Source organism: Solanum verrucosum, unplaced genomic scaffold (genome assembly GCF_900185275.1).
Source record: "Solanum verrucosum unplaced genomic scaffold, falcon-dt-bn FXZP01000280.1, whole genome shotgun sequence".
NCBI classification, from domain to species: domain Eukaryota; kingdom Viridiplantae; phylum Streptophyta; class Magnoliopsida; order Solanales; family Solanaceae; genus Solanum; species Solanum verrucosum.
In genome coordinates, this window is record NW_026019982.1 from 2814767 (window position 1) to 2834421 (window position 19655).

Genomic DNA, 19655 nt, shown 5'->3' on the forward strand with positions numbered 1-19655 from the left:
AAAAAAAAGGAAAAACAAAAGTCAAAGCATTTAATGTATTGACTTATTTGTAAGTCAAAACACTTACAATCTAATACTCCCTCTGTCCCAATTACTTGTCCACTTTTGAATTGGCACACCTATTAAGAAAACAATAATTGACATAGTGAGTTTACCATTTTACCCCTATTAATTATGAAGTGGATGAATTAAAAACTTAAGATTTTCAAAAAGTTTTACCTTTTTCAAAGTAATAAATTGAGGGTATAATAGGTAAAAAAAATTTGTCCTTTCTTGATTTGTCAAAATGGACAAGTAATTAGGGACAGAGGGAGTAGAAAATCTAATATTGAATCACATATCAAAAGATTTTGAGAAGAAAACAAGTTTAAACGCTAGTCTTAGTCAACACTAAAAATTTTCTACACAATTAATGAACAGAAATCTGCGGGCTTTAACCTGCTTAGTGGAAAATAACAGTAACTCCAAAGCTCTTTCTTTTACATAATGATATTAGACAAGTCCTATTTATCATTTTTCCTAGAATTATAATGGGTATATGATATAATTATAACTTACAGAAGAATTTATATTTTGATATCTGAAGAGAAGTATAAGGTGTATGGGAAGATCACAGTAAACAGAACTAAAATAATACATCAGTAAAACAAATTTATAGCATTGCACCATAAAAAAACCCAAGACATCTAAGTCAAAGTTGGATTAAAGATTTTAAGTTTATAGGTTCTGAATTTTAAGACAAGTCAATGATTGGGACCAGGATATATTAGTTGTACATATTATGTGAATTTTTGACACAAATATAGAGTTAAAATCAAAACGAGCTAAGCCCATGGGGCTGGCCCAACCCAACCCGTTATTGGGGTAGGGTGGGGATAGGATTTTTCAAGCCCATTTAAAACTAGGGCTTATAAGCTCGGCCAATATAGGCTCTTGGCCCTTGAGGCTTGATCGGGGTCGGCCCATGGGCCAAAACTTTTTATTTAAGGGTAACTTACAATATCTCACTAGTATATAATTTAATACTTAAATACACGCTATGTTGTAATATTATGAATCTTACTAGATTTTTGGTACGTCCAGATACATGTATCTCAAAATATATGGACTCAAAATTAGGTTAATTTGTTCTAGATACACTCTATCCAAGTAAATTTGCATGTACCTAGGATACATAGACAAATCTCACGCCCTCGCCTCCTCCCATCTTGCTTGTCACTCTCTTATCTCGCTCGCGTATCTGGTATGCGAGATACATACTAATTACACTAGATTCTTTTGCTAGTGTTATTGAAACAACACCATTGTTTGAAAAGAAAAAAAATGAAAAAAGAAAAAAAGAAGGGCTAGCCCGCTCCAGCCCTTGGCCCTCTTCTAGGGTTGGGTTGAGCATTTTCAGCCCCTTCCAAATGAAGGACTGACCCGGCCTAGCCCTTCAAATTTCTTGGCCTGCGAGGCTTGGCCGGGTTTGGGCCGACCCTTGTTACAACTCTGCTACTGGGTGTTGCCGAACCCATAACTTACGAGGAAGATCCGCCCAACTAATGATGAAACATGATACTTAATAACTCTACAACAATAAAATAGTTATGAAAAAAAATAGGTCCATATCATTTGACCTAACCATAAAATATATATTCACAACTTCTAGGAAATATTTTGATGTCCATATATTATGTTCTTTTTCTTAATAGGTATAAGACATAAGTATCCCCTAGACAATGATCGAAATTTTAGAGACACATCTTAACTAAACTAAGGTTCTATTAACCCCCCCCCCCCCCAATTTTTTTTTGTAATTTTATACAACTTTTTGGTTTACGTGACATCCAAGCATCTCCCACACGCCTCAACTATGTGGAGTCACGGAGTGTGTCATGTAAGCCAAAAGGTGTATAAAATTACAAAACAAATGAGTTTGCGGGTAATAAAGCCTTAGTTTAGTTAAGGTGGGTCTATGAAATTTCGGCCATAGTCTAGGGGGTACTTGTGCCTCATCCTCTTAATAACCGAGAAATCCTCAAGAACCAATGACACATGGTTAGACACTTGTGATAATAGGTCTATCATACTACACTTTTCTATTTAAATACCAGGCTTTTTTGTGGTAGGGTTCATCTAAACTTGAATCGTGCACTCAACTCATACATAACATGTGGTGCTCTTACCACTATACCAAACCCCCCGGAGGCAATCCATATATTTAGTTCTTCATATACCTATTCAAATTATAGCCCAAAACTTTTTCAATACACCCTTTGATCATGATACGTAGAATCCAGTATCAACTAATACTGAATGGTGAACCCAAAAAATTCTTCTCTTTTATTTAGTCATGACTCATGACTGAATCAGACAAGCTTTAGATTATTGAATATGAACTGAGAAAATCATAAAAGCTAGTAAACCTCAACCTTCACGGATTTACTACTCAAATAGTGCTATCTTAACTCCCTTCTTAAAAGAAATTGTCTTTCGAATTGAAGTAACAAAAACTTGTCTTCCCAATGTATCATATATACATGGTTGTTTTGCAAGGTTCCAGGTTGCCGTCAAAATTAGCATTGATATTTTACACGACCCAGAGTTCAACTACTAACTTAACTTTTCGTCTTAGTGTAAAAGAGGTTGCCTAGCATGTTCAAATAAAGCAGTAAGAATAGTAAGTAAAAAACACACAATATTTTTACGTGAAGAATACCCAACTCTAAAGGTGTAAAAAATCATGAACTGTACCCAACTCAAAAGGTGTAAAAAATCATGAACTGTACCCCTACAGGATTTGACTCCAACTTCACTGAATCAATGAGCCTTAACAGTTTAAGATTACAAACTCTATAACCTAAGGAACTAACTCTAATTCCTAAAATTCAAGTCATGGATTCAGATTACAACTCTTGCAATCCGAGGAACTTCTGATTCCTAAACTTATAAATTCAGATTACAACCCTTGCAATCCTAGGAACTACCTCTAATTCCTAAACTTCAACACAAATCTCCAAGGTATGTGTTCCCAACTCTTCGAGCTATCCCAACTTGAAGACAACACTCTTAATTCAGTTTACAATTCCCTGAACTAAGATTACATCAAGACTCAATAACAAAGAAGAACTCACAATGCATTAACTCTAATAGGACCAGGTTCTTCGATGTGTTCCTTCAATTTGCTGGTAACACTTACGAAGTCAATTTTTTCAATTATCCTTTTTTGCTCGATAAGTGCACCCTATTTTGAACGAATTCATCTATATTTAAGCGCAATTCTTCATGGAGTTATACTTCACTTCAAACTCCACATTGACTTAAACTCTCTCGACTTAGAGTTCTACTTCAAGTGAGGACTCCTTCAATTCAAACTCCTTGCCTCTTTAGACTCTTCAAATCAAATTCATTGATTCTTTCTTTTCAATTCATCACTTGTTTGTTTCCTTGAGTTTTATCATGAACTTGCATTATTCATTTCTTGATTTTTGTTGTCTTTATTCATTTTAAAAGCTTGTCCGAATTCAATTGCTCGTGTCAGTGTACCTTTAGACCATGTTGACTGACGTATTTCATCATTCTTTGTCAATCATCAAAACTGAATAAATCCCAACAAGCATTTTCTCAAGCATTTGTGCATATTGGCTGCAGGAAGATGTCTTTCTTTTCAATCCTTTTCTAATATTTCTGAATTGTAATTCCACTTCTTTGCCACATTCGTATTACTAAACGTGTTAAATTGTCCTGGATACTTCCACAAGGATCAAAGAGCTCCCATTACTTTTTATTATCAACAAGTTTCTTCTTTGCCTTGATTTCCTCTTTCCCGCATTCGTCTTACTTTACTCATTAAATTACCCCCAATACTTCCCAACATTCAGTGTTCACTTCCCATTATCATCAAGAAGTTTCTTGTTTGTTTTGATACATTCCAATGTTTTAATGTCACGACCCAAATTAGGTCCATGACCGGCGCTAAGGGGAAAGAATCCCAAAGCAAGCCTTAACATAAATCTACAGAAAATCGGGTAGAGTTTCCTTTGTTTTTAGGCCTATACTGAATTTTCCCTGTCTCGGAAATTCACAACACAGCCAATAGCAACTATAAGCCACCACATAAATCCATCAATGATCTAATTGTCACGCAATAAAACCAATTCATCTCAAAATTACGAAAAAGGAAGTTCCAAACCAGTCACTTGACTACAATATGAAGGACTAATCATGACTCAAATCAAAGGAATGAAAAATGGAGCGACTCTACGAGTTTTTGAAGAAACTAAATAATACCATAGCAAACCAATAGTTCTCTTGCCACGCGAAGCAATGCGAGGCTCACCAGATGCTACCAAATCACACTTTCTAGTTAATGAAATCCTCTTCAATAGCACCTGAGTCTCTGTAAAAACAATTAGCGAGGAGTGAGACGCTAGCTCAGTGAGTCATAATACTTAACCACAACCATTTTAATGAGGGACAAGTCAGAAAACATGCTAGTATAATAATCAAAATGATGAAATAATGCCCTTTCAGAAACAATACAATATTCAATCTTATGTGCCTCATATAAGCAAAATCAATGTAAATACTTAATAGTAAACTCAGAAAAATACTTTCATATCAAATCTTACATCTGGGAGGTTTCCAAGGATGAATCATGTAATCAGTGTGGCCTTCTCTTTAAGAAGTAACCAATAACAGTGAACTCCTCATAAAGGAGTTAAATATTCATATCAGTAGATCCCTACTCGAAGGATATCAGTAACAATATACGAGCTCTACCTTCCCACTAGCAACGGCTTTATCCGTAATCAGTACTACAAGGTGCACCAGGTCTAACGAACCCACCGTTAGCTACGGGATTCATCAAGGTCTACTCCCATTTATACTTTTCTTGTAATTAGTAGAAGCATTTCAAAATCGAACAGGGCATTTAAATCTTATCAAATTATATCATTTCAAAGTTTAACAATCACCTGTCAAAACACTATTTCTCAAATAAGTGTAAAACCTTTTCAATAACAGTAATTATATCTTGTAAAAAATGAGATCATCTCAAATAATCTTTTCAGTATCATATCAAGTAAAAGACTTGTCCCACATGCAAGTTCAAACAGTCGATAACGCATTTACTTTACAAACCATGTAAAAATCATGAAATTTGTGAAATACAAATTGTGGTAAGATTACTATTCACAGTAGTCGTATAGAAATACCAAACTTGTCATCGCAAGCAATCCATATGGCTCTCTTCAATCAATCTATAATCACGTTCATATCAATTTCATGTTAGTTTCTTCGTTTAAGGTAATCCATACTATAGTTAAACCCAGCCCTTTCATGACTGACTCATCTGCCAAGTCGCCTAATTGGGGTTTAAATCGCACAAAACAGTGTTATCTTGATTAGTATAACATTGAAATAAACTAATATAATCTTACTGTTCGTCTATTTCCTTTCATAGATGCCGAAATACAAGAGCTTAGTTTAATCATCTAAGGTACCCACTCGAATTCCAAGAATTTAACAGGTTCATCTATCTCTTTAACCCTTATTTTCTTAAACACTTACAATCCCAATTTTATAGTCATGGAATCTACAAATATAAATCTTTAAGTTAAGTTAAGTTCAGAAAAGTTACCCACCACTTCTATCTCTCTCATTTAAATATCTTCCAACACCTTTAGCTTCACTCGAATGGAAAGGCAGATCCATAATTTTCTTCCTCCTTCTCGCTTTTTCACAAATAGCCGCCACAGAATCCTTCAACAAAGACTCCAAAGATTTTCCCGTTTCTTGCTACGTGAATTAAAGGAATAGGGTTAGGATTTATTATTTTATTATTTTTTTTTGGTTTGCTGCCAGGTTGCAGCCTTTCCTCTCATTTTATTTGTATATTTTTTTTCAAAAATACTTTTTGGTCAAATAAACAATTTGTCTCCTATTTGTTTTTAATACTTACTAAAATGGCATATATGCCCTTATTTCAGAATAGGATATTACATTTAAAGAGCTCCAATCACTTTCTATTATCATCAAGTTCCTTACTATGTTAACTTCCTGAGGCATAGTCGTTGTTGCAATGAGAATGATAGTGGAAAGGACCAAAAACATTTCATGGCTAGTATTTACCAATTATATAAAATTTTCATTCCCACTGATCAAAGAAAAGCTTTCATTAAAGCGCCAACGCTGGTTCAAAAATCGTTTTACATTGCAATTTTGAACCCATTTGTGGAATTCTTGCAAATTTTTTGAATCCCCTTGTTAAAATTCTCACTCCACAATTACAAAAGTCCTTATACGGAAGTGGAGGGAACGAGGTAGATGTATTATCATATCCAATACTATATAAAAGCACCTTAAAATTACATTTTTATAGGCAAAATCATTTTGAAAAGTTTGAAGAATCTGAGAGAAAACTTCTGCTCCTCAAATAATTAACATGTCCATTTTTGTAGAATTACTTTTAAGTCGAAGAGTAAGATTCTTGATCACTTACAAAATGAATAGAAGAAAGTAGTTTTTTCATTGCTACTATGTCTAGTTTCTAATTAAAAGATTCAGAAAATTAACAAAAGCATTATGAACTAGGAGGATGCAAAAGTTACCAAAATAAAAACCAAACTGTTTTCTATTTCAAAACACAATACCTATGTTTTGATGTCATATTCTAAAAGTTGCATTACATAGTAGCTATATGCAACATTATTCATACTTTTGCTTGCCTGATTGGGACAAGTTATTTATTCTACTAAGTTCTTAACATAATTATATTCCTGCTGCAGCTGTTGGACACCCGCAGCTACTACTCCACCGTGATCCGGCCTGTTTCCTCAAAACTTCCATCCCCTACTGGTTCCTACAAATCCAGAGAAGCAAGTTTCAGCAGAGTAACACGCAAGTGTTTGAAAATAAAAAAAAAAGTTGCTATAGATCTAGTTCACTTATTAATACAATGATGGTATGAAATGAGTTTAAATGAAGAAGTCTGGATTCCGACATCAACTTGTTTGAGACTGAGGCATAGAAATCATAATGTATATTTATTAATATATATATCATTCGGCCTTCTAGTTTACCAAAAATGGCTGAAGTATAAAGTATAGATATTTCAATTAGTATAGAGTACACACTACCTATACACTGTGTACCTATTTTGTAAACTAGATGACCCTGAGGTATTGACCTGAAATTTTCTCTAAGATGATATGATAGATATAAGGGGTACTTGAATTAGATCACTGCAAATCAGATGGTCAAACGACCTCCTGAACCGGTAGATTGAGGGTCCGAGTCATGCTGGAGGGTAAGTGGAACACTATTGATCCTCCTGATGAGTGGAGTGGAAAAAAAGAAGACCTCTTGAGACTTAGTTAACTTTTGGGAGCGAGAGAAGAACATTCTTTCAATCATTTCATGTTTTGCAATATGAAGATAGTAGTGCCATTTTTTTCTTATTCAGAGATTGACAACTTTAGGAAATACAACATATATAAAGCACTCAAAAGAGTTACTAGTAAGCATTTAAATATGAAGATACGTTACCTGCAGCAGCCGTATCCTCTGTGTTGACCTAGAAATAATAATGCTAACAGTTAGCTACTTTCCATACTGGATGCCAGTAAAACATTTAAACGTCCTTCCAAATATGAAACAATCAAAAATGGCTTACCGCGGGATATTCATTTCTCTGGAGAAATCCTTGGACACCCAAGAGTTTTGCCTGATAAGAAAAGTACAAAGCATGATCATGCCGGTCCTAATTCAACTAACCAACAGCTACTATTTTTTATTGAAATAGAAGTAAAAAATTGCATCAGCCTTGAGATATGCTCACTTTTGATTGTTGAATCTGTTCCATATTACTCCTAAGGAACTGCGCATATGCATCTGCTTCTTGGACTGAGCTGATATTCTCCACTTGCGGTTTGTAATACCTGCCCCATCCAAGGAAGATAAACGTTATTCCTTTTTTAGAAATAGAATATCAAAAAAGAGATGCACGACAAAAAAAGAAAGACGAGAAGGAAATAAAGAGGAACTCTTTAACCTTATTTTCTGTTGTGCTTCACGTAGTGTTTCTTTGAGCTCATTAAGCTTCTTCCCATGAGCCTAATATGGAAACACATGGAAAATATATCAAGTACGAGTTTTCAGTAATAACAAATATAAGCTTATTACTACTGGCTTAAGATCACCCAATCCAAGTGATATATCCTTGGAGTTTTTTTTAAGTCTACACAAATGTGGAAGCATCAAATCTTACCTCAGCACTAAAGCACGTTGACCAATCATCAGCATCGTAATATACCCAGCAAAAAATGAAAAAAATTATTCAATCACGTAGAAAATACCAACCAAAAAAAGGAAAAAAAGAAAAGAAAGAGAGAAGTCATGTATCCACTCAGACGAACTAATAGACTAATACATATAAACGGAGTGCCAAAGGAGAGTGTCATACATAGCTATCTTTCCAACCATTTGGCCTTCAGATTTTGACTGTGTGAGACTCTGCATCAAAAGCTGCAAAATAAAAGTCATGTTAAGGTCAGATAAAACTCTAAGGACTTCCCGGTAGAGGCTGTTGATCAGTAAAAGATGTGTAAAACTTAGTACCTGTTCATTTGGATTTAGTATGAGTCTTCAACAATCATGTGGATTGGGACGACAAAAAAAACATTTGAGATAGTCAGGTAAATGGAATTGGCAAAGTCTAGTTCATGGATCTGGCATATTGAAATAAACATACCGCTGATTCACAGACTTGTTCATTGCACGGACCATGATATCCTCAACACTAAGCAACCAAAAGAAATCATATCACATTTTGTATCATAAAGAAAATATAGAATGTTCAAACAAAAAAGATCATTCTAGAAATTCCATTAACCTTTCTTTGCTAGAATAGATGGTCACTTGACCAGCTGGAGAAAACATCAACAACGCAACATCTGTATCACATAAGACCGCCAACTCATTTGACTTCTTAAGAATGGTATCCTTGCGCTTTGAATAGAACTGTTGACGGGATATTGGATCCTCAATTTTCTTCATCACAAGCTTATTGCGACCCATGAGAAGATGCAAACTAGAACTGGAAGTTAGATGCAAGGTTGTTCTTCAATGAACTGAGAAATATATAGATCAACAGAGAAAAAAAAAGGAAAAAAATAGGTCAAAGAATTTAATACGTTAACGTGCTAGTCTTAAGTCAAACCAGTTTAAAAAATCTAATATTAAATCAGATAGAAAGATTTTGTGAAGAAAACAACTTTCAGTGCTAATCTTTAGTCAACACTAGATTTTTTCTGTGGGCGATAACCTGCGGAATGGAAAATAACAGTTAATGAACATAAATATGTGGGCTATAATAACCTGTTGAATGGAAAATAACAATAACTCCTAAGCTCTTTCTTTCAAATAATGATATTAGACAAGTCCTATTTATCACATTTCCTAGAATTTTAATGGCAATATGATATAATTTCAATGTATAGAAGAATTTATATTTTTATATCTCAAGATAAGTGTAAGGTTTATGAGAAGATCACATTAAAAAGAACTAAGATAATACATCAGTAAAACTAATTGATGTCAGTACAGAATAACACTATTTCTTTTTAGTATGCCTGTAGCATTGCACCATAGAGAAACTAAGACGTTTAGGTCAAAGTCGAATTAAAGATTTTAAGTTTATAGGTTCTGGATTCTAATACAAGACAATAATTGGGACCGGGATATTTTAATTATTACGTGGATTTTTTGACACAAATATAGAATTTGAAACAAAACTACTGGGTACTGCCGAACCCATAACTTATGGCATAGATCCGCCCAACTAATGATGAAACATGATAACTTAATAATGCTACACTAAAACAGTATAAGAAAAAACAGGTCATATCATCATTTGGCTGAGTGACTTCCTCCCCTCTCGTCTATCAGCTTTACCCTTGACCTAACAATAAAATATATGTTCACAGCTTCAAATTAAAAATTGATGTCTATATATTCCGTTCTTTTTTTAAAAAACTGAGAAATCCGCGAGGGTCAATGACACATAGTTAGAGACTCCTGGGATCCCTTCTCTTTTGAATACCAGGCCATTTTTGTGGTAGAGTTCAAACTCGAATCATGCACCCCTACATATACCCCTAAACTACAAGCTAGTGCGCAACGGCGAATGTTCCTGATCTGCGAACAGAACCGAATGTGCTCAACTCATAACATGATGTGCTCCGACCACTATACCAAACCCCCGGATGAGGCAATTCACACATTGAGTTCTTCATATACCTATTCAAATTATAGCTCAAGACTTTATCATGACCCCCTTTGATCCTGCTACAGTATAATCAAATATCAGCTCATACTAAATGGTGAACTTATGAGTGACACAGACAAGCTTTAGATTATTGAATGTGAACTAAGAAAGTCATAAAAGCCAGCAAACCTCAACCTTCACAAACTCACTACTCAAGATGCCAACATCTATCATCATTGCCCAAATAATTCTAAGTTAACTCTCTTCTTAAAACAATTGTCCTTTGAATTGTCTTCCCACTTATCATATAGCAGGTTGCCGTCAAAACTAGCATTTTCCCAAGCATGCATTCGTGCATCGTTGTCAAGCCAATTGGCTGCAGGAAGATGTCTTTCCTTTGACTCCTTTTCAAATGTTTCTGTATTGTAATTCCACTTGCTTGACAATAGTTAAGCACTTGATCTACCTGAGACACTTCCACAACTTCTATGGAAGTTGTATTTGTCGGAAACATTGTCTTTTGTTTTACATTATTTTAAAAAAAAAATTGTCTCTCTTTTTGGCATTCCTTTTACTCCATGCATTAAATATTTAAATTACTCCAGATTCTTACTAAGATTTTAAAGAGCTCCTATTATTTTACATTCTCAACAACAGGTTTCTTCTTAGACACACATATCGAATTGATTTCTCTGTCAAACATAGGTTACATACATACATACCTACATACATGATTTGTTCTTTAGGATCCGGAAACCACATAGATATGAATGTACAAGCAAAGAATAATACTAACTGTCATGACCAAGTTTACTTATTTGAAGCTTCACCTTCCGCAGCATGTAAACTCATGCATTTGGTGCAAGCAAATAATTGGTTATATACCAAAAGGAATGTTGAAAACCCAGAATTCTTCACTTTTAACTGGCCGTTTATGAAAACAACAAGCATAGAGGTCCATAGAGTCCATAGGTTGAATTATTGAACTTTTGAACAGTGAATGTGAAGTGACATCATATAAGCCAGAAAAGGTCAACTTTCAAAACCTCACACTCAACTACCTGATGCGGTGAGCACCTCAAAAAAATATTTGGATCTTTGTTCAAATAAAGTTATGTAAGCCCCTTGTGAAAAGCAATGATCATTTGCATTGGAATAACTCAAATTTGTCTTCCCACCGTAGCATACTTTTCGTTGTGTGGCATGGCACTAGATCCATTATTGGCCATCAAAGCCACCATCTTCTCGAGTATTTGTGGATTGTTGTCAAGCTAGTTGGCGTCAAGTCTTCCCTTTCCATCGACCCTTTCCCATATGGCAATAAATACTTCGACAGGGCAACTCCATTTCTTGGTAATAGTTTAACAGTTAATCTACTTGAAAACATTCTCAATTCAAGGAAGTTTATATGTATTGTGAGAGTTCTTTTCGAGATTAAAAAACGAAATCAGAACTCTTTCACTATCCTATACATATTCGTATTAATCCATGTGTTAAATTGTCCTATATACTTCCCAAGGCTTAAAGAGCTCTTATTACTTTCCTTTATCATCAGGAAGTTTCTTGTTTGTTCTTTCTCTCTCTTTTCCACATTCGTCTAACTCGACACATTAAATTTCCCAGGATACTTCCCAAGGCTTCGAAGAGCTCCCATCACTTTTTGTTATCATCAACAAGATTCTTCTATGCTTTGATTTTTTCTTTCTCGCATTTATACTTCGCAACATTCAATGTTCACTTTCCTTTTTGTTTCTTCCTCTCTGATTTCCGCATTCGCCTTACTCCACGCATTAAATTGCCCCGAATACTTTCCTATGTTTCAAAGATCTCCAATCACTTTCTATTATCCTTGACAAGTTCCTTACTTGCTTAGATTCTTTTTTTGTGTGTGTGGTTTTCTCTCTTTTCTGCAGTCGTCGTATACTTACTCCACCAGCCCCCAGCCTCACCCCCGGGTATTTCTCAAAATTTCAAAGAGCTCCCATCATTTCTCATTATTCACACAAACTCAATGCCAAAACCCAACAAGCATAGGTGTAGTGCATCCATTCCCTTGTCTATTTGTTGTCAGGAAGGAATAAACTAATATTATGAACGAGAACGAGTGTGTCTCAAAACACCTACAATCTCTTGGAATATATGCTGACTTAGTGAAAGATAAGGCACGTGGAATTTTTGACACAAATATAGAGTTTGAAACAAAGCTACTGGGTACTGCCGAACCCATAACTTATGGCATAGATCCGCCCAACTAATGATGAAACATGATACTTAATAATGCTACATCTATAAAATAGTATAATGAAAAATAGGTAATATCATTTGGCTGAGTGACTTCCTCCCCTCTCGTCTCTCAGCTTTACCCTTGACCTAACAATAAAATATATGTTCACAGCTTCAAATTAAAAATTGATGTCCATATATTCCATTCTTTTTTTTAATAACTGAGAAATCCGCAAGGGTCAATGACACATAGTTAGAGACTCCTGGGATCCCTTCTCTTTTTAATACCAGACCTTTTATGTGGTAGGGTTCAAACTCGAATCGTGCGCTCAACTCATAACATGACGTGCTCCGACCACTATACCAAACCCCAGAGGCAATTCATACATTGAGTTCTTCATATACCTCTTTAAATTATAGCTCAAGACTTTAGCATGGCCCCCTTTGATCCTGATACCATATAATCAAATATCAGCTGATACTGAATGGTGAACTTATGAGTGAAACGGACAAGCTTTAGATTATTGAATGTGAACTAAGAAAGTCATAAAAGCCAGCAAACCTCAACCTTCACAAACTCACTACTCAAGATGCAAACATCTATCATCATTGCCCAAATAATTCTACGTTAACTCCCTTCTTAAAACAATTGTCTTTAGAATTGAAGTAACACAAACTTGTCTTCCCACTTATCATATAGCAGGTTGCCGTCAAAACTAGCATTTTCTTAGGCATGCATTCGTGCATCGTTGTCAAGCCAATTGGCTGCAGGAAGATGTCTTTCCTTTGACTCTTTTTCAAATGTTTCTATATTGTAATTCCACTTGCTTGACAATAGTTAAACACTTGATCTACCTGAAACACTTCCACAACTTCTATGGAAGTTATATTTGTCGCAAACATTGTCTTTTGTTTTACATTTTTTTTTTTTTTAAATTGTCTCTCTTTTTGGCATTCCTTTTACTCCATGCATTAAATATTTAAATTACTCCAGATTCTTACTAAGATTTTAAAGAGCTCCTATTATTTTACATTCTCAACAACAGGTTTCTTCTTAGACACACATATCGAATTGATTTCTCTATCAAACATAGGTTACCTACCTACCTCCATACATACCTACATACATGATTTGTTCTTTAGTATCTGGAAACCACATAGATATGAATGTACAAGTAAAGAATAATACTAACTGTCATGACCAAGTTTACTTATTTGAAGCTTCACCTTCCGCAGCATGTAAACTCATGCATTTGGTGCAAGCAAATAATTGGTTATATACCAAAAGGAATGTTGAAAACCCAGAATTCTTCACTTTTAACTGGCCGTTTATGAAAACGACAAGCATAGAGGTTCATAGAGTCCATAGGTTGAATTATTGAACTTTCGAACAGTGAATGTGAAGTGACATCATATAAGACAGAAAAGGTCAACTTTCAAAACCTCACACTCAACTACCTGATGCGGTGAGCACCTCAAAAAAATATTTGGATCTTTGTTCAAATAAAGTTATGTAAGCCCCTTGTGAAAAGCAATGATCATTTGCATTGGAATAACTCAAATTTGTCTTCCCACCGTAGCATACTTGTCGTCGTGTGGCATGGCACTAGATCCATTATTGGCCATCAAAGCCACCATCTTCTAGAGTATTTGTGGATTGTTCTAAAGCTAGTTGGCATCAAGGCCATCGACCCTTTCCCATATGGCAATAAATGCTTCGACAGAGCAACTCCCTTTCTTGGTAATAGTTTAACAGCTAATCTACCTGAAAACATTCTCAAATTCAAGGAAAGTTTATACGTACTGTGCGTGCTCTTTTCGAGATTAAAAACGAAATCGGAACTCTTTCACTATCCAATATATCCATATTAGTATTACTCCATGTGTTAAATTGTCCTGTATACTTCCCAAGGCTTAAAGACTCATGTTACTTTCCTTTATCATCAGCAAGTTTCTTGTTTGTTCTTTCTCTCTCTTTTCCGCATTTGTCTTACTCAGACACATTAAATTTCCCAGGATACTTCCCAAGGCTTCAAAGAGCTCCTATCACTTTCGGTTATCATCAACAAGATTCTTCTATGCTTTGATTTTCTCTTTCCCGCATTTGTCATACTCCACACATTAGATTTGCCCCTAATACTTCGCAACATTCAATGTTCACTTCCCATTATCATCAAGAAGTTTCTTTTTTTTTTATTTGATTCTTTCTTTTTTTGTTTCTTCCTCTCTGTTTTCTGCATTCGCCTTACTCCACACATTAAATTTCCCCGAATACTTTCCTATGTTTCAAAGAGCTCCAATCACTTTCTATTATCATCGACAAGTTCTTTACTTGCTTAGATTCTTTTTTTGTGTGTGGTTTTCTCTCTTTTCTGCATTCTTCCTATGTATACGTACTCCACCCACCCCAGGTACTTCTCAAAATTTCAAAGAGCTCCCATCATTTCTCATTATTCACACAAACTCAACTCTAAAACCCAACAAATATAGGTGTAATATGCATCCATTCCCTTGTCTATTTGTTGTCAGGTTTCTATATTTGCACCCATCATAGACGGATGTACAAGGAAGGAATAAACTAATATTATGAACGAGAACGAGTGTGTCTCAAAACACCTACAATCTCTTGGAATCTATGCTGACTTAGTGAAAGATAAGGCACAATGGAAAAAAAGATCTATACAGGTGATATCATTATGTTTGGAACATTTTCTGGTCATGTTAGTAGTTTAGGTGTATGTTTTCTAGGAGTCTTATAGTCCTATTACATGTTTTTACGCAAGTAGGAAGTATAGATAACTTCTAATACTTCTTATTTTTATATTTTTCATTTTATATAACATTGGTTTGAGAATTGAGAAGAACTTGATTGGATAAACATGGCCAGTGAAGGTCAATATAGCCAGCCCCGACTTGTTTGTATTGATGCACATTTGTTGTTGTAATGAGAATGATAGTGAATAGGACCAAAAACACTCCATGGCTAGTATTTACCAGTTGGGAGCCACAACAAATGAAAGGGGTTTAATTGTATCCACTTCCTCGAATTATATCGAGGAAATAGGACAATAACAAGTCGTATTTGTACATAAATAAATTTTGAATCCTCTCGACCTAAAAGAATCTCTCTTTATAGTGCCAAGGGTAGTTCAAAAAATGATTTACATCACAATTTTGAACCCATTTGTGGAGTATTTGCAATATTTTTGAATCCCTTTGTTAAAATTTCTGGTTCCGCCACTACAAAAGTCTTTCTATTTACCAAGTATTCTAATCAAAAGTCGAACTCTCTTAGAAAGAGACCTTGCTGTCTGCTGAGTCGTTTTTGACTAAAGGAGAAAGTTTCCAAAGACTTTTTTTGATACCCAAGGTCTCTGGGTCAGCTTTCACGCAACTCAACTAGTTCCACTAATTATTCAGGAAAAACCTAAAGACTAGAACTTGTTTAATAAGCCTTCGTCAGGAATCACTTAGGGTTTTTTCTTCTCAAGTAGAATTTGAACCTGAGACGTTCATTGACCACTAAACTACACTCTTGGATGCGTTTCCAAAAACATTATACTCGAAAACACATATATATTTGAGGTAACAACACATAACAATACTACTAATTGATTTCAAGTAACAAATTAATACTAATTAACTATGCAAATAGCCATTAAAATAGGAAGAGGGGAAGTACAAAAGCATACCTGGGAGAGCAGTTAATCCAACAATGGCAATGAAATTACTCAAATTAGGAATACATAATTGAGAAGGAAAAATTAAATAGATGAGAGTCATAAAGATCAAAGAGGCAAAATTTGACATTCTTTGTTTGTCCACTTTCTAATCTAATTTAACAGGGGAGTTAAATAGACTTAAAATCTAATTTAACATCAAAGTCTCCAAAAGTCTATTTATTTCAAAGTTGTTTTGATACACGTACATTGCACATGAATGTCAAATTATGTAGCAAAAATTACTTTACCACTTCAAATATACGGGTATTTAAAAAACCCCTTAACAACTTTCAAATGAATTTAATCTCACTCTTAAAACTACAATACTAGACTCACAATGGGAAGTGAATTACACACGTGTCTCGTCAGCGCCACATTAGTGGCACATCAACCCTACATCAGAGCCACGTAAAAATAATAGTTAATTTTTTTTCTTCTTTTTATTATTATTGAAAGACAATTTTTTGCCCCACAATTATGAAACATTAAACAATGAATCACCCAAAATTCAAGAAAATTTCATCAAAATTTTACTTGTCAATGTAGGCACAAACCTTGTTGATAAAACATGTGGAGCTTGAGGGTATAGCTGAAGATGTCATCATTAAAAGGGATTAGCTTCAATCTTTGGTTGTCATTGTTGAAAAAGATTAGCTTCAATTACTTGTGACTGCCATTGTTGAAGGAAATTAACTTCAATTTGGGAACAACAATGATAAAGCTAAGTTCGATGATCTTCAGTTTTGTATAAGAAAAAATTTAAATTTAAATTTAAAAAATAATAATGAGGATGAGATGAGAAAAGGGTGGGAGGTAAAGCTAATACATTTTTGTTTCATTTGAACAAGTTTGGGGGGAAAGGGGGGGGGGTTTCTAAATTCAAACTTTATAGTGAGAATTCAATAATAGCAACCAGAGCAAGCTGATACATTTTTGTTTCATTTCAACAAGTTTGGGGGCCTAAACTCAAACTTTTTAGTGAACTTTTTTTTAGTTGTCATAAATAAATGGAATATAATCAAATTCACATAGGGGTCTAAATTCAAACTTTATAGTGAGAATTCAATAATAGCAACCAGAGCAAGCTGATACATTTTTGTTTCATTTCAACAAGTTTGGGGGCCTAAACTCAAACTTTTTAGTGAACTTTTTTTTAGTTGTCATAAATAAATGGAATATAATCAAATTCACATATTCTTATTTAAAATGAATACAATCAACTTCATAAATTCTTTTGACGATTTAACTTTTTCTTTTTTCTTCAAATTTTTTGTAGTTATTCAGACAAAGTCACTATAATCAACTTCATATATAGATATTATTATTTATTTGTGTGTTTGAGTTTAGTTTTTACTTGAATATTAACACTATCAATGAGATTTGTGTATGCATTTTATATAGTGATTAGTAATTATTGCAAATTGTTCGCTTTTGTTGATTATTTTTCCTTTTTTTATATAATTTTTAATGATTTTAAGTTTTTTTCTTTTTGCAGGATTTGTTCAGCGTATTGTGGCTATCTTTTAATTCTGAATAAAATAAAAAAATAATTTTTAAAATTTTGATAAATGATTCATATGCAACAATTCTTTTACACACCTATTTTACCCATCTTTTTAATGAATTTTTATTGTAATAAAAATTAAACGTTATAGGATTATCTTTCTTATATATCTTTATCCATTCAATGTATTATCCGAAATTGATACAGATTTATGAAAATATCATTCAGTTGTAAGCATCATATTGTACTAAAATATCGCATATAATTAAATAATTTTTTTTTAAAATATCATATAATTGGTATATGACATTAAGAAAAATTCAAAGATAAAAATTAAAAATTTGAATAACATGCCTACAATTTGATATTCAAGTGATTAAAACTTTTTTAGTTTTATGCTTAACATTATCACGATGATAGGACTTTTCTTAGTTGTATTTTGTTTTAATGCAACGATTAAATTTTCTTATATCTTTATTATTCTAACAAGAGGATAATATGCATAGGTTATGTATGATTTTGAATAATTTTGAGGGAAAATGCATAAGTATCCCTCCAATCTATGCCCGAAATCTCAAAGACACACTTATACTATACTAAGGTCCTATTACCCCATCGAACTTATTTTATAAATAATTTTCTATCCCTTTTCGGCCTATGTGGCACTATTTTGTGGGGCCAACATGTGTTGACAATTTTTCAAGCTATCTGGTTGATAGTGCCACGTAGGCCGAAAAGGGGTAGAAAATTATTTATAAAATAAGTTCGGGGAGGGGGGGGGGGGGGTAATAGGACCTTAGTATAGTATAAGTATGTCTCTGAGATTTCGGGCATAGGTTGGGGGGTACTTTTCCCTAATTTTGAATAACATTCTCTCAAATAAAATTTACTATATTATCTTATGATAAATAAAAATTAGAAATTGTCAATAAATCAATATTTATGATAACATTTATCAACTAACCGCTCAACGCGCGAGAACGTATACTAGTATAATTTAACAGGAGAGTTAAATAGGCTTAAAAGTGAGGTGTAATAATTAATGACTATTTTGAAAAAAAATCAATTATAGAAGTAATATGTTGTAAATCATTTTGGTGGTTAAATGGATGACCATAACTCCTTGGTTAATTTTCCTCCTTTATGAGTAGTAATGTTGTTGATAATGTGGTCAAATGGATGACCATAACTCCTAGGTTAATTCCATCCTTTATTGGTAGTAATGTTGTTGATAATATGGTTAATTGGATGATCATAACTCCTAGGTTTATTTCCTCCTTAATGGGTAGTAATTCTCAAGGTTTAATGTAATGTTTATGACACCCTTTGGTATTCCTCAATGTAATCCTATAAATAGTGGTGTTGAGAATAATGTTGAATACACTTGAAAGAAAGAAAGTTAGTTTATATTGTTCCTCTTGTCTTGTATTCTTCTTCTCTTCCTCTTTATATTGTTCTTTTGTTCTTAAGTTTTACAAAACGTTATCAACACGAAACTCTAATATCATTTCGATTTTTCCAAGTTAAGCTTCTGGTATGTATTCATATACTTAATTCTCATTATTAATCACTCTAATATAATATACTACATATTAGGAAATGGTTAGGTGTTAAACAGTGTGTGTATATTTTTGGTAGTTAAACAATGGAATATATATAAGTCCAAAAAGTTTATGTTCTCGCCTAATCATCAAGTGAATTATGCTATTTTAAATTGGTTAAATTTTAATTTTGTCTAGCAATTTTGCTAGAAATTATTTAAGTAATATGTTAGGCAGAATGTTCATTTAAATTGCTCGGAAGGTTGATACTAACACATTAATTTACTAATTGATGTTACTTTGTACAATAACATGTGTCACGTTATTATCATTGATAAAAAAAAAGTTTTGTTAATTACTTATGTACTCACTATTTATTTTAGTCTAATTAAATTATTTTCTATGATAGTTTTATC

The 19655-nt window shown here is 33.7% G+C and overlaps 1 protein-coding gene across 1 annotated transcript; it reads right to left on the minus strand.

Annotated features, from left to right (window-relative positions):
• Window positions 1–6589: 6589 nt before the first annotated feature.
• Window positions 6590–9078, minus strand: LOC125817388 (agamous-like MADS-box protein AGL66). The gene is made up of 10 exons (XM_049496918.1): window positions 8876–9078; window positions 8735–8782; window positions 8602–8626; window positions 8447–8508; window positions 8252–8258; window positions 8036–8097; window positions 7823–7922; window positions 7658–7708; window positions 7531–7558; window positions 6590–6844 (listed from the first exon to the last, which is right to left on the minus strand). The coding sequence occupies exons 1-10, from the start codon at window positions 9058–9060 to the stop codon at window positions 6819–6821; spliced, it is 594 nt and encodes a 197-aa protein (XP_049352875.1). The 5' UTR covers window positions 9061–9078; the 3' UTR covers window positions 6590–6818.
• Window positions 9079–19655: the final 10577 nt, after the last annotated feature.

What these genes read in the sequence shown, in the direction of transcription:
- LOC125817388 (XM_049496918.1), bottom strand. Translation starts at nt 9,060, where the DNA reads ATGGGTCGCAATAAGCTTGTGATGAAGAAAATTGAGGATCCAATATCC. An exon ending in ATCTATTCTAGCAAAGAAAG is followed by an intron (nt 8,783 to 8,875) that starts GTTAATGGAATT and finishes TTGGTTGCTTAG; the next exon opens with TGTTGAGGATATCATGGTCC. An exon ending in AGAGGATACGGCTGCTGCAG is followed by an intron (nt 6,845 to 7,530) that starts GTAACGTATCTT and finishes CTGGATTTGTAG; the next exon opens with GAACCAGTAGGGGATGGAAG.